The sequence below is a fragment of the Microcaecilia unicolor genome, chromosome 9 (genome assembly GCF_901765095.1).
Source record: "Microcaecilia unicolor chromosome 9, aMicUni1.1, whole genome shotgun sequence".
Lineage (NCBI taxonomy): Eukaryota > Metazoa > Chordata > Amphibia > Gymnophiona > Siphonopidae > Microcaecilia > Microcaecilia unicolor.
The window spans coordinates 40048434-40075280 of NC_044039.1; the positions used below are offsets into that span (position 1 = coordinate 40048434).

At 48.3% G+C, this 26847-nt stretch overlaps 1 protein-coding gene across 1 annotated transcript in view; it reads left to right on the plus strand.

Annotated features, from left to right (window-relative positions):
* ADA2 (adenosine deaminase 2) overlaps nt 1-26847 on the plus strand; it is a 131127-nt gene that overhangs the window by 69341 nt on the left and 34939 nt on the right. Inside the window, 1 exon segment of the mRNA XM_030215327.1 lies at nt 25260-25350. Coding sequence (XP_030071187.1) covers nt 25260-25350 — 91 coding nt within the window.

Here is a 26847-nt window from a genome sequence, read left to right on the forward strand (position 1 = left end):
GCCGGGCTCTGGAGCAAACGTGAGCCCTTGGGCTGCTGCCGAGGAGCGACAGCAGCAGGCAAAACCCACCAACCAACACTGGGTAAGCACACCAGCAGGGACTGCAGGCACTGCCCAGCGAACCGGAACACCTGGACTGGAATCCCCCGGACTGGAGGACACAGAACTGGAACACTGGACTGCAATCCCTCGGACTGGAACACACACCGGACCGGAACACACTGGACTGGAGCACACCAGACTGGAACACACACCGGACCGGAACACACTGGACTGGTCCCCCGGACTGGAGACACAGGACTGGAACATGGGACTGGAGCACACTGGACTGGTCCACACAGCTTCACCTGCACTTAGCTACTAAGCCCCCCAGAAGTTGAGCTCCTGGGTTCGAGTAGCCGACAGGACTTACTGGATACCGGATGACATAGGGACCAGGACTGGAAACAGAAGTGCTCCTAAACCTAAACTGATCTACTTGCTCCCAAGCCCTAAACCAGCAGGAGTGTTCCTAACAGTAAACTGACAAAAGGACTTCCTAAGCCCTATACTAAACAGGAGCTCCTAAGCCCTGCTCAAGAAAGGGACTTCCTAAGCCCTAAACTAACAGAGCAGGGTACTAAATACAAAGCTAACACAGGTGCTACTAAGCACCAAGCTACAAGCAGAGCTTTACACTAATAAGCTAAACACAAAACTAAACCAGCTACCTAAGCACTGCTCTAGCAAGCTAGATACAACTAACAAGGTGCTTCCTAAGCACTACTCTGGCAAGCAACCAGAAGAGCTCCTAGCACTAAAAGGGAAGACAGGGGAGCCACAAGGAGGGAAGCTAACACATAAGCCAAAAGTGCTTCTAAAGCACCAAACACCAACAGCAAAGACTGCAATGCTCCCAATAGCACAATCCCAGAAGTACTTCTAACAGCAAACTCTGCAGTGTTCCTAACAACACCAAACCCTGAAGTACTTCTATCAACAACAGAGCTTCCAAAGCCCTACACACAGCAATGCTTCCAAAACCAAGAGGGAAAAGCAGGGGGACCAAACACACAAACACCAGTGCACACTGCACTAACACTAACCTGGACCTTAGCAAAAGCAAGCAGGGAAACTAGACACAACGTCAGAAGTGCACACTGCACCACCCTACCTACAGCAAACACCACTGTTGCAAAGGCTCTGAAGGAAACAACACCACTTCCTTATCAAGGCCCTCCCTGATGATGTCACACTCCCTAGACCTAGGCAAAAGCACACTGACCCAGAGAGGCCCAACCCACACCAATGCAAAACCGTGAAACACTTGAAGCCAGTACACCCAAAGAGAGTTAGAACAACTCAGACTACCCACACAGGTGCAGTATAGTGAAACAATTAGAGCCCTGCTGCTGGAAGCTGCCAGCACAGAGAGACAGAGCCAGCTCAGAAAGGACAGACAAAGAAACAGAAGCCAGCTAAGAAGCTGACCCCCAGGAAAGAGGTAAGTTTGAGAGGGGTTCAGACCCCAATCATAACAGCACCTCCCCCTCAAGGCTCCCGTGTCCCCACGGGAGCTCCAGGTCTCAAAAGACAATTTAGGTCTCCATGGGTAGCTGTGATGAAATCTCCCAATGGGTTTCACAACATAAATCTGGACGGCTGGGCAGGAAGTTACAAGTACATCTGGAACTTGGAAACCAGAGTGGCTTTGGCCGCCACGAGGCTCTTTAGGATGGCTGCTAGGCAGGATCAGAATCTTGGATGCAACAAGTGGAGTTCTATTCAACAGGAACCATTTCCTGAAGGAGTCCACAACTTCTTTGACTTCCTGGCACTCCACTGTAGCAGCCAGAACTGGGCTAGAGCCCACACCCATCCTGGAATCTGAAGCCGGACAGGAACTCGAACAGGACTTCAGACTGGACCTTGCCCCTTGGCTGGAGCTGGAACTCAGAAGGAGTTCAACATCTTGGTTGAAGTGGGAACTCAGAGTAGACTCAGCATCTTGCCTGAGACTGCAATCTGATCCGGCCTCAGCATCTTGGCCGGAACTGCCACTCAATTCTGACTCAGCCTCTTGGCTGGACTTGGTACTCAGCGTAGACTCAGCATCTCGGCTGGCACTAGAACTCACTCCGGACTCAGCATCTTGGCCGGAACTGCAACTTGACCCGGACTCAGCATCTTGCCTGGGACCGGAACTCCAACTTGACCCGGACTCAGCATCTTGGCCGGGACTGCCACTCAATTCGGACTCAGCCTTTTGGCTGGACTCGGTACTCAGCGTAGACTCAGCATCTCGGCTGGCACAGGAACTCGCTCCGGACTCAGCATCTTGGCCGGAACTGCAACTTGACCCGGACTCAGCATCTTGACCGGGACTGCAACTTGACCCGGACTCAGCATCTTGACCGGGACTGCAACTCCAACTTGACCCGGACTCAGCATCTTGGCCAGGACTGCAACTTGACCTGGACTCAGCATCTTGCCTGGGACTGGAACTCCAACTTGACCCGGACTCAACATCTTGACCGGGACGGCAACTCTCACCGGACTCAGCATCTTGCCTGGAACTGGAACTCCAACTTGGCCCGGACTCGGCATCTTGGCCGGGACGGCAACTCTCACCGGACTCAGCATCTTGGCCGGGACTGTAACTTGACCCAGACTCTGCATCTTGCCCGGGACTGTAACTCAATTCTGATTCGGCATCTCGGCTGAACTCTGCACTCGGTGCAGACTCAGCACTCATCGTGGACTCGTCATCTTGGCTGGGCTCTGCACTCGGTGTAGACTCAGCACTCATCGTGGACTCAGTATCTCGGCTGGCCTCTACACTCAGTGCAGACTCAGCACTCATCATGGACTCATCACTCGGTGTAGACTCAGCATCCCGGCTGGGACTGCAACTCGATCCAGACTCAGCATCTTGACTGGAACTGCAACTCGATCCAGACTCAGCATCTTGACTGGAACTGCAACTCAATCCAGACTCAGCATCTTGACTGGAACTACAACTCGATCCAGACTCAGCATCTTGACTGCCACTGCTGCAACTCGCTCCGGACTTAGCATCTCGGCTGCCACTCGATCCAGACTCAGCATCTTGGCAGGCAAAGCCCTTCAGGCTGGACTCAGAAGTTTGGCGGGAAAAATCAGGAAGCCACCTTCTTTCAGCTTGGGCTTCAGGAGTATCCCGCAGGGTTGGCTCCGAGAGGAGTTGGAAGCGGTAAAAGAACAGCTTGGTAGAGGGATCAATAGCAGAAACTGGGTTTTCTTCGAACCCAAGCCAGGAGACACGCCTTCTTTCCGCTGCAGCTTCAGGAGTATTCTTTAGGGCTGGATCAGACAAAAGTGCAACCCGGTAATCCTGGAGTGTCAGAAACGGATCCAGATCAAAAATGGGGTTGGAACTGGGATCCAAACTGGTACTAGGAGACTCAGTAGACAGCGCCACTTGAACTGGACGCAGAGACTTGGCTTGAAGCGCTGCTTGGACTGGAATCGGAGACTCGGTCAGAAGCTCCCCTCGGACTGGACTCAGAGGCTTGAGTGGAAGCGCCACCTGAACTGGGATAGGAGGCTCGGTTCGAAGCGCCCCTTGGACCAGGCTCTGAGGCTTGAGTGGAAGAGCCCCTTGAACTGGCATCGGAGGCTCAGTGAGAAGCGTCCCTCGGACTGGACTCTGAAGCTTGGCTGGATGCGCTGCTCGGACTGGATTCAGAGGCGTGGCTGGGCACACTGCTTGACCTGGATTCAGAGGTTTGTCTGGGCACGCTGCTTCACCGGGACTGGACCCCTGCTGGGCCCAGAGCATGTTATTCCCAAGACGTCTCCTCTCAGCGACAGCTTCAGGAGTATCCCACAAAGCTGGATTCAAGACAAGGCTGCGGCGATACTCTGAGAGCGTGATGAAAGGGTCCATATCTGAAACTGGGTTTTCAGCGATTCCAAGCCACCGGACACGTTTTCTCTCAGCTGCCGCTTCAGGGGTCTTCTTCAAAACAGGATGAGACAAAAGTTTCCCATGATACTGACGAAGAGTCATAGAAGGATCAAGAACAATGACGGAGCTGGACCCCAGCTGGGTCAGCTGGGCGGGGGTTCTTGCCGGGCTCATGGCCTTTGCAATCTGTCAGGTTCTCAGGTTCAGAGCCCGCGGGGCCGGGCTCTGGAGCAAACGTGAGCCCTTGGGCTGCTGCCGAGGAGCGACAGCAGCAGGCAAAACCCACCAACCAACACTGGGTAAGCACACCAGCAGGGACTGCAGGCACTGCCCAGCGAACCGGAACACCTGGACTGGAATCCCCCGGACTGGAGGACACAGGACTGGAACACTGGACTGCAATCCCTCGGACTGGAACACGCACCGGACCGGAACACACTGGACTGGAGCACACCAGACTGGAACACACACCGGACCGGAACACACTGGACTGGTCCCCCGGACTGGAGGACACAGGACTGGAACATGGGACTGGAGCACACTGGACTGGTCCACACAGCTTCACCTGCACTTAGCTACTAAGCCCCCCAGAAGTTGAGCTCCTGGGTTCGAGTAGCCGACAGGACTTACTGGATACCGGATGACATAGGGACCAGGACTGGAAACAGAAGTGCTCCTAAACCTAAACTGATCTACTTGCTCCCAAGCCCTAAACCAGCAGGAGTGTTCCTAACAGTAAACTGACAAAAGGACTTCCTAAGCCCTATACTAAACAGGAGCTCCTAAGCCCTGCTCAAGAAAGGGACTTCCTAAGCCCTAAACTAACAGAGCAGGGTACTAAATACAAAGCTAACACAGGTGCTACTAAGCACCAAGCTACAAGCAGAGCTTTACACTAATAAGCTAAACACAAAACTAAACCAGCTACCTAAGCACTGCTCTAGCAAGCTAGATACAACTAACAAGGTGCTTCCTAAGCACTACTCTGGCAAGCAACCAGAAGAACTCCTAGCACTAAAAGGGAAGACAGGGGAGCCACAAGGAGGGAAGCCAACACATAAGCCAAAAGTGCTTCTAAAGCACCAAACACCAACAGCAAAGACTGCAATGCTCCCAATAGCACAATCCCAGAAGTACTTCTAACAGCAAACTCTGCAGTGTTCCTAACAACACCAAACCCTGAAGTACTTCTATCAACAACAGAGCTTCCAAAGCCCTACACACAGCAATGCTTCCAAAACCAAGAGGGAAAAGCAGGGGGACCAAACACACAAACACCAGTGCACACTGCACTAACACTAACCTGGACCTTAGCAAAAGCAAGCAGGGAAACTAGACACAACGTCAGAAGTGCACACTGCACCACCCTACCTACAGCAAACACCACTGTTGCAAAGGCTCTGAAGGAAACAACACCACTTCCTTATCAAGGCCCTCCCTGATGATGTCACACTCCCTAGACCTAGGCAAAAGCACACTGACCCAGAGAGGCCCAACCCACACCAATGCAAAACCGTGAAACACTTGAAGCCAGTACACCCAAAGAGAGTTAGAACAACTCAGACTACCCACACAGGTGCAGTATAGTGAAACAATTAGAGCCCTGCTGCTGGAAGCTGCCAGCACAGAGAGACAGAGCCAGCTCAGAAAGGACAGACAAAGAAACAGAAGCCAGCTAAGAAGCTGACCCCCAGGAAAGAGGTAAGTTTGAGAGGGGTTCTGACCCCAATCATAACAGGAAGAAGTGTAGATAGAAAAGAGGAGGGGACCAAGAACAGAACCCTGAGGTACGCCGACAGGCAGAGGGATAGAAGTAGAAGAGGATCCACCAGAGTGAACACTAAAGGTGCGGAGGGAGAGGTAGGAAGAGAACCAGGAAAGGACAGAGCCCTGGAATCCAAGTGAGGACAGGGTATCGAGAAGTATGCTGTGATCGACAGTGTCAAAAGCAGCGGAAAGATCAAGAAGAATGAGGATGGAATATTGACCTCTGGATTTAGCCAGTAATAGGTCATTGGAGACTTTAGTAAGCGCAGTTTCGGTTGAGTGGAGAGGGCGAAAACCAGATTGTAATGGGTCAAGAATAGCATGTGAGGAGAGAAAATCAAGGCAGCGGCAGTGAACAGCACGCTCAAGTAATTTGGAGAGAAAAGGAAGGAGGGAGATGGGTCGGTAATTAGAGGGACAAGTAGGGTCAAGTGAAGGCTTCTTAAGAAGAGGTGTGACCACAGCATGTTTAAAGGCAGCAGGGACAGTCGCAGTGGAAAGTGAGAGGTTGAGAATGTGACAGATAAAAGGAATAAGAGTAGGAGAGATGGCATTAAGAAGGTGGGTGGGAATGGGATCAGAGGAACAGGTGGTACATTTTGAGGAAGAAAGGAGAAGTGTAGTTTCCTCAATAGTAACTTCAGGAAAGGAGGAAAGGGAATGAGGGGAAGGAGAGAGAGGGGAACGGACTAGTGGAGGGAGAGCTGGTGAGGTAGAGAAAGCAAGGTTTATCTTTTGAACCTTGTTGTGAAAGAATTCAGCAAGGGTCTGAGGAGATAATGAAGGGGGAGTTGGGGGAGGGGGCACCTTGAGGAGAGAGTTCAATGTGGTGAAGAGAAGTCGAGGATTAGAGCCAAGAGAGTTGGTCAGTTGGATATAATAATCCTGTTTGGCACATAAAAGAGCAGATTGGAAGGAGGTCAGCATGAACTTAAAGTGTAAGAAATCAGCAAGGGCCCAAGATTTCCGCCAGAGGCGTTCGGCGGAGCGGGTACAGGAACGTAGGTAGCGGATATTAGAAGTCAGCCAAGGTTGGGATTTTGTACGCCTTACAGGGCGGGTCATCAAAGGTGCAAGAGTGTCTAAGGCAGAGGATAGAGTATTGTTGTAAGAAGAAACAGCCTCGTTGACAGACGTGGATGGTGCCACAGTAGAGAGGAGGTTTGAAACATGGGAGGATAGAGATGAAGGGTCAATATCGTGAAGATTCCTAGATAAATTAGATAGGATAGGACGGGACTGGGAGGGAGGAGATTTAAGTGTGAAAGTTATAAGATGGTGATCAGAGGAGGGATGATCAGAGGCAAGGAAACTAGAAGGTAAACAGTTGGAGGAGAAGATGAGATCAAGACAGTGACCATTTTGATGAGTGGGGGAGGTGGAACATAGTTGGAGATTAAAGGAGGACGTTAAAGCGAGTAACTTGGAAATATAAGAGTTGGAAGGATCATTAGCAGGAATATTAAAGTCACCAAGGATGAGAGAGTGGGAGGAAGGATCATGGAAGAAGGCAAGCCAGACGTCAAAGTCACTGAGAAAGGATGAAAGGGACTTATCAGGGGGACGATAAATGACCGCTATTCGAAGAGGCAGAGGAGAGAAAAGGCGGATAGAGTGGACTTCAAAGGAGGAAAAACAGTGAGATTGAGGTGGAAGAAGGGGTTGAAATCTGGAGGAGGGAGAGAGAAGTAGTCCAACACCGCCCCCACGGCCAGCAGGGCGAGGAGTATGTGAAAATAGATAACCGCCATGGCACAGGGCTGCGACTGAAGCAGAGTCATCAGGGCAGAGCCAGGTTTCTGTTATGGCAAGCAGATGGAGGTGACGCGAGATAAAGAGGTCCTGGATATAGGGGAGTTTGTTACAGATAGAGTGGGCATTCCATAGGGCGCAAGAGAAGGGCAGAGAAGAGGAGGGGAGTAGAGGAATAGAGATGAGGTTAGAGAGGTCACGGTGAGATCTGTAGAGTCTGGATAATAGTTGGTGAGGAGGGCCAGGATTGGGATTGATGTCACCAGCTGAGAGTAAGAGAAGGAGTAAAAGAGAGCGGAGGAGAGTAGGAGAGGTGTGGCCACGAAGGCGTCGAAGGCGAGAGGTATTTAGGTGGAATGGGGAAGGCAAAATGGACGGAAGAAAGAGGCGGAGATTAAAAGCCAAGAGGGAGGAAGAGGGTAGGAGAGAAGGTGAGGTGATGAAGTCAATGGATGGGAAGTGAGTTCCTGTAGCGGAGAGAGGTAGGGGGTGAGGGAAAAGATTAGGAAGGGACAGAGCTAGGAAGAGAATGTGAATAGGGGCCATAAACGATTAAGGTACTTTAGCAACTGGAAAAAGATTAGATACAAAGAGAAAAATGCCCCGGAGGCCCTGAGTGGATCGGGGTGGACCTGGGTGTCACCCCAGAGAAGGCTGTAAGGATATGCAGATGAGCTGCAAGTCCTCCACAGCACCTGAAAGGCAGCCGGTGGTAGAGGTGGGCACCTCTCAGCTGAGGAAAGGCTTACCAGGGGTTAGGCCGAAGCCAGCATTCCTCCCCCTGAGGGTCGCCTGATCCTAGCCAAAAAGCACCTGGAAACTCTGTGCACTTGGAGAGAAGGCCCTGGGAAGATCGGGGTGGAACTGGAGTCACCCCGGATACAGCTGTGAGGAAATGCAGAAGGGCTACAAGTCCTCCACAGCACCTGGTGGGAGCGCTGGGCACCTAGAGCGGAGGCCCTGAGTGGATCGGGGTGGACCTGGGTGTCACCCCGGAGAAGGCTGTAAGGATATGCAGATGAGCTGCAAGTCCTCCACAGCACCTGAAAGGCAGCCGGTGGTAGAGGTGGGCACCTCTCAGCTGAGGAAAGGCTTACCAGGGGTTAGGCCGAAGCCAGCATTCCTCCCCCTGAGGGTCGCCTGATACTAAGTCTCCACGGGGCAGCAGCTGCGATTCCCTGGGAACAGGCAGGGAGATCGCCATCTCCTCTCTCTCCTCAGAGCTGCTAGGCCTGCTGGAGAAGAAGCTCCTAGCACCAGCCCAAGGCCTGGAGGAGCAGACAAAGGGCTGGCCCTGATCCAGGGCCCCCTCCTGAAGGGACCCCTGCCTACATAGCTGCCTGCACAGGGGCTTCACTGCTGCCAACCCCCCCCCCCCAAATGGCCGCCATTCCCGCCTCCTTCTGAGGCGAAGCACTGGGGCCCTGCACCGGGGACCAGAGCTGAAAGAAACTCTCTGCTGTGACCAAGCGCGCCCTGTAGGTACGAGCCCCGAAACAGCTCCTCCACTCGGGAACTGGACTGCACACTGTGCAGCGGCCCGAGGAGGAACACCGCCTACTGCAAGATGGGCAGCAGGTCGCACACTAAGCGGGGGCTGCCATGGCCAGAGACTGCCACTGCGTGGGAAAACATGTGGCGCACCGCGCTACACACCCGATTAAAAAAAAAATGGATCACAGCACAAAGCAGCAAAAAAAAACTTTTTTTTTTTTTTTTTTTTTAATACATTCCAGGTATATTAGGCAGTTTTCTGTCTTTGAAGGAATCACAGTCTGATTGTATCTGCCAAAGACCTCCAGGAGCAGTAGTGAGATTTGAACCAGGCTCCCCTGGTTCTCACTCCACTGATCTAAACATTAAACTGCTCCTCCACTTCCTCTATGTTCCTTTTTTTTTTGTACCACCGACACGCAGTGCTCCCATCGACGTCCCGAGGCCTGAAACACAGCAGGAAGAACCCACCAACCTGGCTCCACGCTACCCGGGCGGCACACAGTCACCCTCCCTGTCACAGCAGGGCAGGGTAGCAGCACCGGCCTACCAGACTCACTGTGTTTCCTGCAACTCCTCATCTTCTGAGTAGGCTGGTTGCTGAGCAGGCCTTCACACAGAGGAAAAGCAGGGAAAAGGCGCAGAACACCCCAGGGGGAAGGCACGACAGGGACCCAGCACCACCGGGTATGTCTGCTCAACTGGGAACCAGCTGACCAACTGTACCAGGAGCAAGGCCTCAGAACCAGAGACAGAGGAAGTCTGTCCATTCACCTGCTGGAGATAGAAGATACTGAGGAGCTGAGCTGCTAGCGGGAGCTATGTAGTGGTGCTCAGTTCTGTATTTTCTATCTCCACCTGCTGGTCGATGGACATAACTGCCCACTCGTCCTGGAATAGTGGGAATGAACGCGCGATGGAAGTAAAGATAATATTAAGCATAAAGCCAAATTTGAACTGTTTGAAGTATCCTTAACAGATATTTCGGTAAACCCAAGTAGATTGTTACAGTAGTCAAGCCTATTGAGAATCAGAGCCTGAACCACGAATTGAAACAAACCGACTGTCGGATATTTACGGATTGCTCTTAATTTTCTCATAAAGCACTCTTTACTATAGTGTTTATTTGATTTTTCCATAGATAATTTAGTATCCAGTATTACTCCTAAGATTTGTATCGATTTATCAAGTGTAAAATTATTCCCATCAACCATCAAATTTGATCTAGGAACTTTATTCTTCTGTGCCTCCACTAATAGAAATGTAGTTTTCTCCTTATTCAGTTTCAAATGGGAAGATGACATCCAATTAGATATTGTAACAAAATACTGAGAAACAATATCCGTTATAACCTGAAAAGTAGGAAAAAGGAAAAATGATGGTAATGTCATCAGCATAGATAAAACTTACATAACCCTTATTCTCCTGAGTATAATCCAAAGAAGACATAAGAACATTAAGTAGCACTGGTGACAATGGTGAGCCCTGCGGCACACCAGAGGGTGGAGACCAGCTCTCCTATATTTTGCCCAGGAACTTTACACAATATGAACGATTATTTAGAAATCCCTTAAACCAGGATAAAACATTACCCAATCTATATAATAATTGGTAACTCTGCTTCCCTGGATGGCTAGCTGGCTGAGTTCGTAACAGCATGCTGACGTCAGCTCGCCTCCAGTGTTCCCTTCCCTCTCAGTGTCCCGCCCTCGCGTAAAGACGAAATGATGTCAGAGAAGGGCAGGACACTGAGAGGGAAGGCAAGGGAAGGCTGGAGGTGACGCAAGCCCAGCCTGCCACCGCTGCGACCTGAGGTAAGATGAATGGCTTAAAGGCGGCAGAAAGGACAGAGTCAGTGGCCATGGATGGGATGGGATGGGAGGGGAGGGGAGAATCGCTGGACATGGATGGGATGGAAGGAGAGGTGAGAATTGCGGGACACAGATAGGAGGGCAGGGCAGAGGAGAATCGCTGGACATGGAGGGGATGGGAGGCGAGGGGAGAATCACAGGACACAGAGGAGAAGGCAGGGCAGAGGAGAATCGCTGGACATGGATTAGATGGGAGGGGAGGGGAGGGAAGAATCGCTGGACATGAAGGAGAGGGCAGGGGAGAGAGGAGAAATCGCTAAGATGAGAGCTTTCCTAGGGCCCCGTTTCATTTTTCACGAAATGGGCTTTGTTGCTTGTATACCATATTTATCCAGAATTTCCAACAAGATCCTATGATCCACCAGATCAAAGGCACTGGATAAACCCAGCAGCTTGATAAGAACACTTTGACCTTTATAAAGGTATATTCTTATCCGATCTAATAATGCAATTCGAAGAGTCTGCAGAACTTGCATGTTCTCACTATTGAAAATGTGATAGTGAAACAGCACCACCCATTGGCAGGACTTTAGGTGGAGGACTCCCGCTCAGCTTAGAGGGAACAGTACCTCTGGCTCTGCCCGTTGACCATCCTGTCTAAATAGTGCTGAGGTGGCCAGAGGACATATTTGGTAGCACTATCTGGTTAGTGCCACATGGAGGGCATCCTCGCAGGACGTCCCCGCAAAGGGGCGGGGAAACCCGTATTATCGAAACAAGATGGGCGTCCATCTTTCGTTTCGATAATACGGTCGGAGACGCCCAAATCTCAACATTCAGGTCGACCTTACAGATGGTTGTCCCTGGTTTTCGGCGATAATGGAAACCGAGGATGCCCATCTCAAAAACAACCAAATCCAACTCATTTGGTCATGGGAGGAGCCAGCACTCGTAGTGCACTGGTCCCCCTGACATGCCAGGACACCAACTGGGCACCCTAGGGGGCACTGCAGTGGACTAACTGATGCACTAACTGAACGGAAAAAGCCCTTCCTTTACTGATCCCTTAGCGATTCGGAAAGGAACGGGCATGCATGAAGGAAATCGCATGCAAATGAGCTGCTCACTGTTAGCTCATTTGCACATGATTTCCTTCCTAAGGAGGGGAAGCCAGTGCAAAGCAGCCAAGCATTATGTGTGGCTGCTCTGCGCATGCCAAAGACGGCTTCATACATGCAGACAAGCTGCGTGTATAATAGCCGTCTACAACCTTAAATAAATTGCCATCTACAACCTTAGAAAAATACAAGTCCAGGTGAAAATGTCCAAGTTCTCATCAGGGACGTCTTTTTTTTTTTTTTTTAGAGTATGGGTGAACGACGTCCTTCGCTATGCCTCCGTCCCTGCGACAGCAGTTGAGGACGTCCAAAATGTGGATGTTTCTGTGAAAAAGACGTCCATGCCTGCTATGCCTCCACACCCCCTTTATTTATTTGGATAAACCAAGCCATTAATTTCCTTCCCTAATCTAATTCAGCTCCTAGGTGAATATTCTGCTGTTTCGGGGTTTAAACTCAACATGACTATGGCTATTGGAATAACTTGCCTGGTTTTGGGTTCTTTAAAAGATGCCTTTCCTTTTCAGTGGGTTACACAAAGCATTCAATACCTAGGGGTTTATTTAACAAAAAATTTCTCCAATTTATTTTCGGCTAATTACCCTCCTCTGCTGCGGAAATTATATAAAGATCTAGAGGCATGGAGTACTTTAGACATTTCATGGTTTGGTAGAATAGCGACAATGAAAATGAATGTTTTGCCACGTTTGATGTATCTCTTTCAGGTCTTCCCTTTCCATCTATCATGCAATTTCCTTTTGGGTGTGCAGAATCGTCTTTTTCGTTTTTATATGGTTTAATAAAAGGCCGCGATTCTCTAGATCTTTACTTTATAAGGATCCCAATGTTTATTGGTATTATAAGGCGGCACAAGCTCGGTCTGCTCTCGAATGGTTTCATGCTAGTCCTCAAAAGAGGTGGATAGCCAGGGCTGTGCCCGCTGCGCCATGCTTACCTCCGCCTTCTTCTGACGTCAAGGAAATGACATCAGAAGAAGGCGGTACATTGAGCGAAGGGAAGACTAGAGATGTCGGGAGCGCCGCCTCCTTCACTGATGCTGCGCCTTCGTTCGCTGCCGGAGGTAAATTTAAAAGGGATCTTCGGGGGAGGGGGAGAAGAGGGTGGGCAGTTGGGACATGGTCCAGGGAGCGGGAGGGCAGCGATCACCTTCACGGGGGGGGGGGGGGGGGCACAATTGTTCGTCTGCTGGGGGGGGCGCCAACTGATCATCTGCAGGGGGGCGCCACAGACCCTTGGCACGGCCCTGTGGATAGCCTTGGAGCAAGCTTCGGTGGGGTCTTGCCTGTTACGCTCATTAATGTGGCTTCCGTGTCGTTTTCTTATTATAAATAAGGAGGTTTGTTCATCGGTTAAGGTTACCTTTTATTATTGGGATGCTCTCTTTGCCAAGCCTGACTCAGTTTTATCTAGACTTTCACCGATAATACATAATCCACTTTTTCCTCCTGGTCTAGAATTAGGGCATTTTTCTAGATGGTTTTCCCGTGGACTTGAGAATTGGGGTCAACTTTTTGATGGTGAAGCCTTCATTCCTTTTGATGGTTTGGCTGAGAAATTTACAATATTACCAACTGAGTTTTTTGCGTATGCACAATTGAAACACTTTCTTTCTGCTGCTGAAATAAAGGTTAAGGTGTCTCGTGAAGACTCATTTCTTGAAGATCTTTGTGAAGAATCTAAGGGGACGAAGGGTCTCATCTCTTGTTTGTATGATCATCAACGTAGGCAATTGCAGCCCCACTTGCAGCATCGGCAGCGCCTGGCTCCAGGAATTGGGGGTTTCGCTGGGGGATGATGACTGGAATGTGCTTGAAAATACTTTGCACAAGATTTCTATTTCTGTTCCTTTTATAGAAAATGTGGTAAAAGTTGTATATAGGTGATATCTTACTCCAGCTAGTCTTCATCACATGTTCCCGGCGGTTTTACCGTTGTGTTGGAGGGCTTGTGGTCAGATGGGAACCATGGGACATCTGTGGTGGTCATGTACAAAAGTGAGGGCTTATTGGAAGGCAATTCAATATAGATTACAGAGTTGGCTGTCTAAACCTATAAAATGGGCACCTGAATATTTTCTTTTCCCATTAAGCCCTCCTGGACTAACCAAATCGCAGGCTTTACTGGTACGCCATGCTATGTCAGCAGCTCGGGTTACTTTGGCTGCTCAATGGAAATCACCTTTGGTATCTTTCTTGGTTAAATGTTTAAATAAGTTATGGTATATATGTGAAATGGAGAGACTTTGGGCAATTTGTTGTCACACTCTAAGTGGGAAGCTATATGGGAGCCTTTCTTGAAACACTGCTCATGATGGAAACTTGCGAGTTCGGAGAGGGGGAGGGGGCGGGGAGGTATAGGTTGAGGGGGTGAGGGTAGGGGGGAGGTTCTCCCCTTTTTTTTGGGGGGGGGGAGGTGCGATATTTACAAAAACTGGTTAGAAATCTTGGAAGTTTATGGGCGTGTAGTTTTTATGGTTTGAGAGTTAATTGCTCATTGTTAAGGAGAGGCGGTTTACCTCCATTGTTGCTTATGTACCCGTTTATGGGCTGATGTTCATCTTTTGTTCTTTGTACCATGTCTCTCAATACTTAATAAAGACTTCTATAAATTAAAAAAAAAATGCAGCAGGTCCCAGTACCCATGGTACTCCACTATTCATCGTACTCTGTGAGAGAATTGGCCATTTAACTGTACTCTGTTTTTTGTCTTTAACCAGTTCCCACACTGTCTAATAGGACATTGCCCCCTATCCCATGGCTTTTTAATTTCATTAGGAGTCTGTCATGAGGGATTTTGACAAAAGCTTTCTGAAAATCCCAAAACATTGGGCCCGATATTCAGATCATCTCCAGCTGCTTTTCCAGTGTTTCTAAGATTTGGCAAGCTCACATTGTCTGTCATAATTTTAAGGGAGACGTTGTTTTTTCCTTACATAGCAAACCCCAGACACAGCTGGGGGAATGCTGCTTCAAAATTTTGTGCTACAATCCTTATCATTAAAATCGTAAATCATAATTTTTTAGTCATTTAAGATAATTTTTTAGTAATTTAAGATCAGTACACAGATGTTCATAATATACTTTTCTCTATTTTTGCATGAATTCTGCTAAATGTTAAGGTGGATATATTTGGATAACTTTGTGATTTATAAAAATTTACCAACCATTACATTTGGTGAAATACTGGAGAGAAGGAAAAACAATTGTACAAAAATATGTATGATGAAATTGTTTAAAACAGAGAAGTTTTACAGATTTTTTTTTTTCATTGTGAAACTCAAAACTGCAGTAATCCTAGTTTCAGGCATTCCAGTTGATTAATGCCACTGAACTGGTCTGACCTAGCATGGCTACAAAGATGGCCTTTGCAGGGCACACTGTTAAAGGGTGCAACTCGGAGGAAGATAAGCACCCAAAATATGTTTTCCATTTTGTATATTTCAAAGAGTGACGCTTCTTAAAGGATCCTTTCAGGTAATTTGTCAGTTTTACTGTTCAGTAGATATCAGGCTTCAAACAATTAAAAAAAAAAAACTGATGGTGTGCCTTGACACCTTTTACAAAGGCGTGCTAGCATATCTGGGGGTACTCAAAGAACTCGGAGAAGTTCTGGTGGCTACACTGCCTGAGCTCTTCAATGCTTCCATAGAGTCTGGAGTGGTCCCGGAGGCCTGGAGAAGGGTGGATATGGTCCCTTTGCACAAGAGCAGAAGTAGGGAGGAGGTTGGGAATTACAGACCGGTCAGTCTGACCTCAGTGGTGAGTAAACTAATGGAAACACTTTTAAAGCGGAGGATTGTGAGGTTTCTTGAATCAAATGGATTGCAGAACCCAAGGCAACATGGTTTCACTAGAGTCAGGTCATGTCAGACAAATCTAGTTGATTTCTTTGACTGGGTGACCAAACAGTTGGACGTGGGAGGGGTGCTAGATGTGGTGTACTTGGATTTTAGCAAAGCCTTTGGCATGGTTCCTCACAGGCGACTGACAAACAAACTGAGTGCCCTCGGTATGGGACCTAAAGTGACTGGGTAAAAACTGGTTAAATTGAAGGAGACAGAGGGTAGTGGTAAATGGAGCTTGCTCCAAAGAAAGGAATGTTATCAATGGTGTACTGCAGGATCAGTCTTCGGGCCAGCTCTTTTTAACATCTTTGTGGGTGATATTTCAGAAGGACTATCTGGTAAGGTTTGTCTTTGTAATAGGGTGGACACCCCGGAGGGTGTGGATGGCATGAGGAAGGATCTAGCAAAGCTTGAAGAATGGTCCAATAATTGGCAACTAAGATTTAATGCTAAGAAATGCAGGGTCATGCACTTGGGTTACAAAAATCCAAGGGAATGGTACAATATAGGGGGTGAAGTGCTTCGACGTATGAAAAAAGAGCGGGACTTGGGGGTGATTGTGTCTGATGATCTTAAGGTGGTCAAACAGGCAGTAAAGACGATGGTCAAAGCCAGAAGAATGCTCAGCAAGGAGAGGGGCGATCAGAAGGAAAAAAAGAAGTGATAGTACCCTTATAGTCTCTGGTGAGGCCCTATTTAGAGTACTGTGTGCAATTCTGGAGACCGCACCTACGGAAAGATATAAACAGGTTGGTGTTGGTCCAGAGGGCGGCTACAAAATTAATCAGTGCCCTCTGTCATAAAACATATAGGGACAGGCTTATGAACCTCAAAATGTATACGTTAGAAGAGAGGCGGGAGAGAGGGTATGTGATAGAGACATTTAAATACCTCAGTAGCATTAATGTGTAGGAAGTGAGCCTTTTTCAAATGAAGGAACACTCTGGAAAGAGAGGGCATAGGATGAAGTTAAGAGGAAATAGGCATAGGAGGAATCTAAGAAAATACTCTTTCATGTAAAGGGTGGTGGATGCATTGAATGGCCTCCTGGTGGAGGTCGTGGAGACAAGAACTGTGTCAGAATTTAAGAAAGCGTGGGACAGCATGTGGGAGGAGTTAGTGGTTACTGAGGATAGGCAGACTGGATGGCCCATTTGGCCATTGTCTGGTGTCATGTTTCTATGTTTGTTGGTGGTTCAGAGTGGGAGGGGTCTGGGGGGGGGGTCTTCAGGCAGGAATGATGCCCAGCCACTCTTGCCCAGTCCAGTGCCACATCCCAAATGGTGCCCCTAGTGGTAGACTCACATGACTACTGCTAGAGGTAATATTTCTATATAAGTGAGGGGGGGGGGATACCCTGCTCTGGTGTCTCAGGAACATCGTGACACAGCTTTGTGGCCTGATACTCCCAGGCACATAGAATAATGTTGCTTTTGAGGTGGCTTGCAAGCAGCAGCATTTGTTTTCAATGGGATTAAGCAACTAAGGTACTGGGATGATGACACCAGCAGTAAATCTAGGTGCAGTAAAAGGTGAACTTTTACTGCACTTTGAATTCTCTCCTTGTGTTTTTCAAAACTGAGTTCAAGGCACATTAGAATCAGGTACACAAGTTGTTTCCTTGTCCCTAAAGGACATAATGTAAGCTGTATCTGAGACAATAGAAGGTGAAGTGACTTGACCAAAGTCACAGGGATACTCAGAGGGAGAAGCAGGATTTGCACCCTGGCGTTCCTGGTTCTCAGCCTAACCATTAGACTATTCCTCCACTCCGTGGGGTAAGTTTCAAAATGTATGTGCATGTTTTCCCTTTGAGGGTTGGTGAAAACCTGCAAGTCAAAAGAACCTGCAGACTTTGCATCAATGCAAAAAATTTGAAATATATCCGCCTACATTTCCAATTTCATTCATGTGATAGAAAATGAACTTTTTGCCATGTATCTGAGATGCAGCAGCTGACTTCCAGCCACTGTATCTTTACTCTGAGTGGACGAAAGTTTTTGCCTTTCTCTCCCCACTTCCCCCACCAAAAATATGAAAAACATAACGGCGCAGAGAGGAGACACTGTAGTAATGACACTAAAATACTCATGATCTTATGGTCGTTTTTGGGTACCATCCAATCCAACTGGGATACGTAAACGCCAGGTCAGTAGTAACAAAACAGAGATTATAACAGACTGGATCACCACAGACAATCTTGACTTCCTATTTGTCAGGTTCTCAGGTTCAGAGCCCGCGGGGCCGGGCTCTTGAGCAAACGTGAGCCCTTGGGCTGCTGCCGAGGAGCGACAGCAGCAGGCAAAACCCACCAACCAACACTGGGTAAGCACACCGGCAGGGACTGCAGGCACTGCCCAGCGAACCGGAACACATGGACTGGAATCCCCCGGACTGGAGGACACAGGACTGGAACACACACCGGACCGGAACACACTGGACTGGAGCACACCAGACTGGAACACCCTGGACTGGTCCCCCGGACTGGAGGACACAGGACTGGAACACGGGACTGGAGCACACTGGACTGGTCCAACAGCTTCACCTGTACTTAGCTACTAAGCCCCCCAAGAGTTGAGCTCCTGGGTTCGAGTAGCCGACGGGACTTACTGGATACCGGATGACATAGGGACCAGGACTGGAAACAGAAGTGCTCCTAACCCTAAACTGATCTACGTGCTCCCAAGCCCTAAACCAGCAGGAGTGTTCCTAACAGTAAACTGACAAAAGGACTTCCTAAGCCCTATATTAAACAGGAGCTCCTAATCCCTGCTCAAGAAAGGGACTTCCTAAGCCCTAGACTAACAGAGCAGGGAACTAAACACAAAGCTAACACAGGTGCTACTAAGCACCAAGCTACAAGCAGAGCTTTACACTAATAAGCTAAACACAGAACTAACCAGCTCCCTAAGCACTGCTCTAGCAAGCTAGATACAACTAACAAGGTGCTTCCTAAGCACTACTCTGGCAAGCAACCAGAAGAGCTCCTAGCACTAAAAGGGAAGACAGGGGAGCCACAAGGAAAAAGCAGTGAAGCTAACACATAAGCCAAAAGTGCTTCTAAAGCACCAAACACCAACAGCAAAGACTGCAATGCTCCCAATAGCACACACACCAGAAGTACTTCTAACAGCAAACTCTGCAGTGTTCCTAACAACACCAAACCCTGAAGTACTTCTATCAGCAACAGAGCTTCCAAAGCCCTACACATAGCAATGCTTCCAAAACCAAGAGGAAAAAGCAGGGGAACCATAAGGGAAAAGCAGGAAAGCTAAACACACAGTCACCAGTGCACACTGCACTAACACTAACCTGGCCCTTAGCAAAAGCAAACACCACTGTTGCAAAGGCCCTGAAGGAAACAAGACCACTTCCTTATCAAGGCCCTCCCTGATGATGTCACACTCCCTAGACCTAGGCAAAAGCACACTGACCCAGAGAGGCCCAACCCACACTAATGCAAAACCGTGAAACACTTGAAGCCAGTACACCCAAAGAGAGTTAGAGCAACTCAGGCAACACACACACAGGTGCAGTAGTAAAGTAAAACAATTAACCCCATGCTGCTGGAAGCTGCCAGCACAGAGAGACAGAGCCAGCTCAGAAAGGACAGAGAAAAGAAACAGAAGCCAGCTAAGAAGCTGACCCCCAGGAAAGAGGTAAGTTTGAGAGGGGTTCAGACCCCAATCATAACAGCACCTCCCCCTCAAGGCTCCCGTGTCCCCACGGGAGCTCCAGGTCTCAAAAGACAATTTAGGTCTCCATGGGTAGCTGTGATGAAATCTCCCAATGGGTTTCACAACATAAATCTGGGCGGCTGGGCAGGACGTGACAAGTACATCTGGAACTAGGAAACCAGAATGGATTTGGCCGCCATGAGGCTCTTTAGAACGGCTGCTAGGCAGGATCAGAGTCTTGGATGCAACAAGTGGAGTTCTATTCAACAGGAACCATCTCCTGAAGGAGTCCACAACTTCCTTGACTTCCTGGCACTCCACTGTAGCAGCCAGAACTGGGCTAGAGCCCACACCCATCCTGGAATCTAAAGCCGGACAGGAACTCGAACAGGACTTCAGACTGGACCTTGCCTCTTGGCTGGAGCTGGAACTCAGGAGGGGTTCAACGTCTTGGTTGAAGTGGGAACTCAGAGTAGACTCAGCATCTTGGCTGAGACTGCAATCTGATCCGGCCTCAGCCTCTTGGCCGGAACTGCCACTCAATTCGGACTCAGCCTCTTGGCTGGACTCGGTACTCAACGTAGACTCAGCATCTCGGCTGGCACTGGGACTTGCTCCGGACTCAGCATCTTGGCCGGAACTGCAACTTGACCCGGACTCAGCCTCTTGACCGGGACTGCAACTTGACCCAGACTCAGCATCTTGCCTGGGACTGGAACTCCAACTTGACCCGGACTCAGCATCTTGCCTGGGACTGGAACTCCAACTTGACCCAGACTCAACATCTTGACCGGAGTTGCAACTTGACCCGGACTCAGCATCTTGCCTGGAACTGGAACTCCAACTTGGCCCGGACTCGGCATCTTGGCCGGGACTGCAACTCGATCCAGACTCAGCATCTTGACTGGAACTACAACTCGATCCAGCCTCAGCATCTTGACTGGAACTACAACTCGATCCAGACTCAGCATCTTGACTGCCAATGCTGCAACTCACTCCAGACGCAGCATCTTGACTGGAACTACAACTAGATCCAGACTCAGCATCTTGACTGGAACTGCAACTCGATCCAGACTCAGCATCTTGACTGGAACTACAACTCGATCCAGACTCAGCATCTTGACTGCCAATGCTGCAACTCGATCCAGACTCAGCATCTTGACTGGAACTACAACTAGATCCAGACTCAGCATCTTGACTGGAACTGCAACTCGATCCAGACTCAGCATCTTGACTGGAACTCCAACTCAATCCAGACTCAGCATCTTGACTGGAACTGCAACTCGATCCAGACTCAGCATCTTGACTGGAACTCCAACTCGATCCAGACTCAGCATCTTGACTGCCACTGCTGCAACTCACTCCAGACTCAGCATCTTGACTGGAACTACAGCTCGATCCAGACTCAGCATCTTGACTGGAACCACAACTCGATCCAGACTCAGCATCTTGACTGGAACCGCAACTCGATCCAGACTCAGCATCTTGGCTGCTACTGTTGCAACTCGCTCCGGACTCAGCATCTTGGCTGCCACTGCTGCAACTCGCTCCGGACTCAGCATCTTGGCTGTCATTGCTGCAACTCGCTCCGGACTCAGCATCTTGGCTGCCACTCGCTCCAGACTCAGCATCTCGGCTGGCAAAGCCCTTCAGGCTGGACTCAGAAGTTTGGCGGGAAAAATCAGGAAGCCACCTTCTTTCAGCTTGGGCTTCAGGAGTATCCCGCAGGGCTGGATCAGAGAGAAGCTGGAAGCGATAAAAGAAGAGCTTGGTAGCAGGGTCAATAGCAGAAACTGGGTTCTCTTCGAACCCAAGCCAGGAGACACGCCTTCTCTCTGCTGCAGCTTCAGGAGTATTCTTCAAGGCTGGATCAGACAAAAGTGCAACCCGGTAATCCTGGAGTGTCAGAAACGGATCCAGATCAAAAATGGGGTTGGAACTGGGATCCAAACTTGTACTAGGAGGCTTGGTTTGAAGCGCCACTTGAACTGGACTCCGAGGCTTGCGTGGAGGCGCCATCTGGACTGGCACTGGAGGCTTGGTGAGAAGCCCCTCTCGGACTAGAATCGGAGGCTCGGCCAGCAGCGTCCCACGGACTGCACTCTGAAGCTTGAGTGGAAGCGCCACTTGAACTGGCATCGGAGGCTCGGTCAGAAGTATCCCTCGGACTGGACTCTGAAGCTTGGCTGGATGTGCTGCTCGGACTGGATTCAGAGGCTTGTCTAGGCGCGCTGCTTGAATGGGACTGGACCCCTGCTGGGCCCAGAGCATGGAATTCCCAAGACGTCTCCTTTCCGCGACAGCTTCAGGAGTATCCAACAAAGCTGGATTCAAGACAAGGCTGCGGCGATACTCAGTGAGCGTGATAAAAGGGTCCATATCTGAAACTGGGTTTTCAGCGATTCCAAGCCACCGGACACGTTTTCTCTCCGCTGCCGCTTCAGAGGTCTTCTTCAAAACAGGATGAGACAACAGTTTCCCACGATACTGACGAAGAGTCATAGAAGGATCAAGCACAATGACGGAGCTGGACCCCAGCTGGGTCGGCTGGGTGGGGGTTCTTGCCGGGCTCATGGCCTTTGCAATCTGTCAGGTTCTCAGGTTCAGAGCCCGCGGGGCCGGGCTCTGGAGCAAACGTGAGCCCTTGGGCTGCTGCCGAGGAGCGACAGCAGCAGGCAAAACCCACCAACCAACACTGGGTAAGCACACCGGCAGGGACTGCAGGCACTGCCCAGCGAACCGGAACACATGGACTGGAATCCCCCGGACTGGAGGACACAGGACTGGAACACACACCGGACCGGAACACACTGGACTGGAGCACACCAGACTGGAACACCCTGGACTGGTCCCCCGGACTGGAGGACACAGGACTGGAACACGGGACTGGAGCACACTGGACTGGTCCAACAGCTTCACCTGTACTTAGCTACTAAGCCCCCCAAGAGTTGAGCTCCTGGGTTCGAGTAGCCGACGGGACTTACTGGATACCGGATGACATAGGGACCAGGACTGGAAACAGAAGTGCTCCTAACCCTAAACTGATCTACGTGCTCCCAAGCCCTAAACCAGCAGGAGTGTTCCTAACAGTAAACTGACAAAAGGACTTCCTAAGCCCTATACTAAACAGGAGCTCCTAATCCCTGCTCAAGAAAGGGACTTCCTAAGCCCTAGACTAACAGAGCAGGGAACTAAACACAAAGCTAACACAGGTGCTACTAAGCACCAAGCTACAAGCAGAGCTTTACACTAATAAGCTAAACACAGAACTAACCAGCTCCCTAAGCACTGCTCTAGCAAGCTAGATACAACTAACAAGGTGCTTCCTAAGCACTACTCTGGCAAGCAACCAGAAGAGCTCCTAGCACTAAAAGGGAAGACAGGGGAGCCACAAGGAAAAAGCAGTGAAGCTAACACATAAGCCAAAAGTGCTTCTAAAGCACCAAACACCAACAGCAAAGACTGCAATGCTCCCAATAGCACACACACCAGAAGTACTTCTAACAGCAAACTCTGCAGTGTTCCTAACAACACCAAACCCTGAAGTACTTCTATCAGCAACAGAGCTTCCAAAGCCCTACACATAGCAATGCTTCCAAAACCAAGAGGAAAAAGCAGGGGAACCATAAGGGAAAAGCAGGAAAGCTAAACACACAGTCACCAGTGCACACTGCACTAACACTAACCTGGCCCTTAGCAAAAGCAAACACCACTGTTGCAAAGGCCCTGAAGGAAACAAGACCACTTCCTTATCAAGGCCCTCCCTGATGATGTCACACTCCCTAGACCTAGGCAAAAGCACACTGACCCAGAGAGGCCCAACCCACACTAATGCAAAACCGTGAAACACTTGAAGCCAGTACACCCAAAGAGAGTTAGAGCAACTCAGGCAACACACACACAGGTGCAGTAGTAAAGTAAAACAATTAACCCCATGCTGCTGGAAGCTGCCAGCACAGAGAGACAGAGCCAGCTCAGAAAGGACAGAGAAAAGAAACAGAAGCCAGCTAAGAAGCTGACCCCCAGGAAAGAGGTAAGTTTGAGAGGGGTTCAGACCCGAATCATAACACTATTCATCACTGAAACCTGGATCCACGACCTTAAAGATCCCATAATCTTAGACTTATGCCCACCAGGATACAAAATTACCCACTGGACAAGAAATGGGAAAAGAGGAGGTGGACTAGCCATTATATACAAATCCGAATTCACTATCACAACCACAGCTGAATCCATCCTACCTCAACTTGAAATTGCCTCGGTAAGAATCAATCACCCAAACTTGCAGGAACACCTTAACGCAATCCTACTCTACAGGCCGCCAGGCAATTGGCAAGACTCCCAAACACACCTCATGGACTTCATCTCGAACACATCTGTCTCTACTTCAAACCTCATCATAATAGGCGATATTAACCTACACCTGGAAGATCTTACCTCAACAAGCACCCAAGAATGCAAAGAATTCCTACAATTATGGGATCTTCACGCACCAAACGCACAACCAACACACACTAAAGGACACACACTAGACATTATCACATATAAATTTGATCCAGACTTAAACCTGATACTAGCTGATACAAAATGGAGACCCACACCGTGGTCAGACCACTACAAAGCATACATCTCCCTCCAATGGCGAACGAAAACCACAACTAAAAAACAGGAACGAAAAACCTACACCACAGACAAGAAGAAAAATAGACCCGATAATATTCTGGCAACAGATCTACGATAACGAGTGGACAACAAAGGCAGACACAACCCTATTCCTCCTAGACTGGGACTATAGATGCAGAACAATATTAGACCACATTGCCCCAATTCAAACCAGAACCTCGCACAGAAAGAACTCAATACTGTGGTTCAACGAGGAACTGAAAAAACTCAAAACACAAGTTAGGAAATTAGAACGCGCGTGGACTAAAAAGAAAGATGATCCCACACTTAACGCCTAGAAACAACTCCGAAGAAAATATAAATACACCATAAGACAAACCAAAAGACTATATTACAAAACTGAAATTGGACCAAACTACAAGGACACACACAAACTCTTCCAACTCGTGAATAAACTACTAGATACCACACCAGTCACAACCAACAGCAAAGACACACCAGGAGCTGACAACCTCGCGAAGTACTTCAAAGAGAAAATCATATAACTAAGACTTAAAATACCCATCAGCCCCATCGAATATGCTGCACTCCTAGACTGTCTAGATCCAGACCCTGGAGTATACCCAGCAGATAATTTGGACTGAATTCGAGATACTATCGGAAGATCTCATCTCCCAAACGCTTAAAAGATTCGCCAAATCTCATTGCAAATTAGATATATGCCCAAATTACCTTATGAAACCAGCCCCTCAACAATTTATAATGCATCAACCTTTTCCTATATGAGTACGCAATTCTGGAATGCGTTGCCACGCAACCTAAAAGCGATCCATGAACTGACCAATTTCCGCAAACTACTGAAGACCCATCTCTTTGACAGGATATACCATAAAGATCAACACATGTAAAACTACACACATATATCCAGAAATGTTTAATAATGCCTTTTGTTATATTACTATATATTACTATCATGTATTCTATTACCATATAACCCAAAATCCTTCTGTAACACCAAATGTCTATTCTCTTCATATTTCCACTGTCCACGATATATTGTAAGCCACATTGAGCCTGCAAAGAGGTGGGAAAATGTGGGGTACAAATGCAATAAATAAATAAATAAAATACACAGTGCACTGCTACAGTTCTACTTTTGTATTCAGCATTAGCAGTGATGTGGTGCCACCTGCTGTAACACTTGCTTTGTCTTTGTTTTGTAAGGCAGGAGGATCTGGACAAGCTTAAAGAGGACATTCAGGCAGCCATGGATCTTAAAGAGGAGTTTCCTGACACACTGGCAGGCTTTGACTTGGTAACATTTTAAAATGCTAAATAGTTTCTTAATCTTGCAATTAATTTTGGCCATCCGGATAGCCAGGAAGCTAAGGTTCTAATAAATTATAACAGAGTCCTAACTAGGCATTTTAGCATTCAGGACGAGGATATTTGTGCCTCAACCTTGATCCTTGCTCCACTCTAGTCTTCACTTCTCTTGGATGATAGGAGAGGAATTAGTCCTCTTCCTGGTTTTGCATCTGCCACTGGCCCATAGCACACCAGTCATTTTTGGCCGTCAAGGGGTTTAATGTCATGGCTGACTGTACCTTTGGCAAACCCCCAATTATAGCCCTGCTTCTTAGTCTGGCTTCATACCAGCTGGTTGAACTGCAGAAGCTGATTTCAAAATAACGGGAGGGGAGTTGTAGTCTCAGTAAGATAATAAATTTCAGCGGATACAAACCAAAATGAACAAATTCACATTTAAATCCCAATACCCACTCTTCTTTCCTCCATGCCCTTCACCTAGCTTTTCTAAGTTATTCCACTGCCGTTTAGGATTGTAAGTGCTGCTCCGAATATAGGTTAACCCAGTGCTTCATGCTCATTTTCTTGCTACTCAAAATCCTTTGTTTTTATCCCATGCTTTTTTGAGTTCTTTCACCATTTTTGTCACCACTACTTCTTACAGGAGAGCATTCCTGGTATTTATGACCCTTTCTGTGAAAAAAAAAGTTTAAACAAAACGGTTTGCGTAGACTGTAGAGGAGCAGTGCTCTCCTTATGCTTTGTGCTACTTTTTAGAAGTTGGTTCTTTTTTTAAACAGTTTGGATCTTTGATACAGTCTTATTAAAGACCTTGGATATCCTTATTTGCTGCTGTTTTACCAACTTTATTTTTGAGCTAACTAATATAAGACTCCTGAGGCAGGTACTCCATGCCAAAACATGGTGCTGTATCGAGTCATTTACAAATATTAGAAGAAGAGTTCTTTGTAGATTTTACGATATTAAAGTACTGTTTAATTTTTAGTCCCTTTGTGTGTTGAGCCTCCTTCTGTTTCTCACTGTCTTACTGTTTGTTTGTTGTAAATCTGTGGGATCTTCAAGTTCAGCCACTGTATGGAAAAAAAGTTTCCTGACATTCAGGTGCTTCACATTGTGACTCCTAGTCCTAGAATTTCTTTGCAACTGAAAAAAGTTTGCTTCCTGTACATTATTAATACCTTTCAGGTATTTAAGGGGGTGATTCTATAACTGTGCATCTATATAAAGGTACCTGGGGGGGGGGGGGGGGGGGGGGGGGAGGGTCATGGATTTGATATACTGCCTTTCTGTGGTACAACCAAAGCAGTTTACCTTGGCACATATTCTATAAAGGAAAATGGGAACTTTAAAATACTAGATTAACAGGGCATATATGCACTTATGCAGTAAGTGCCCTTTTTATTTATTTGTTGCATTTGTATCCCACATTTTCCCACCTATTTGCAGACTCAATGTGGCTTACAATAATACATCATAGCAAGCG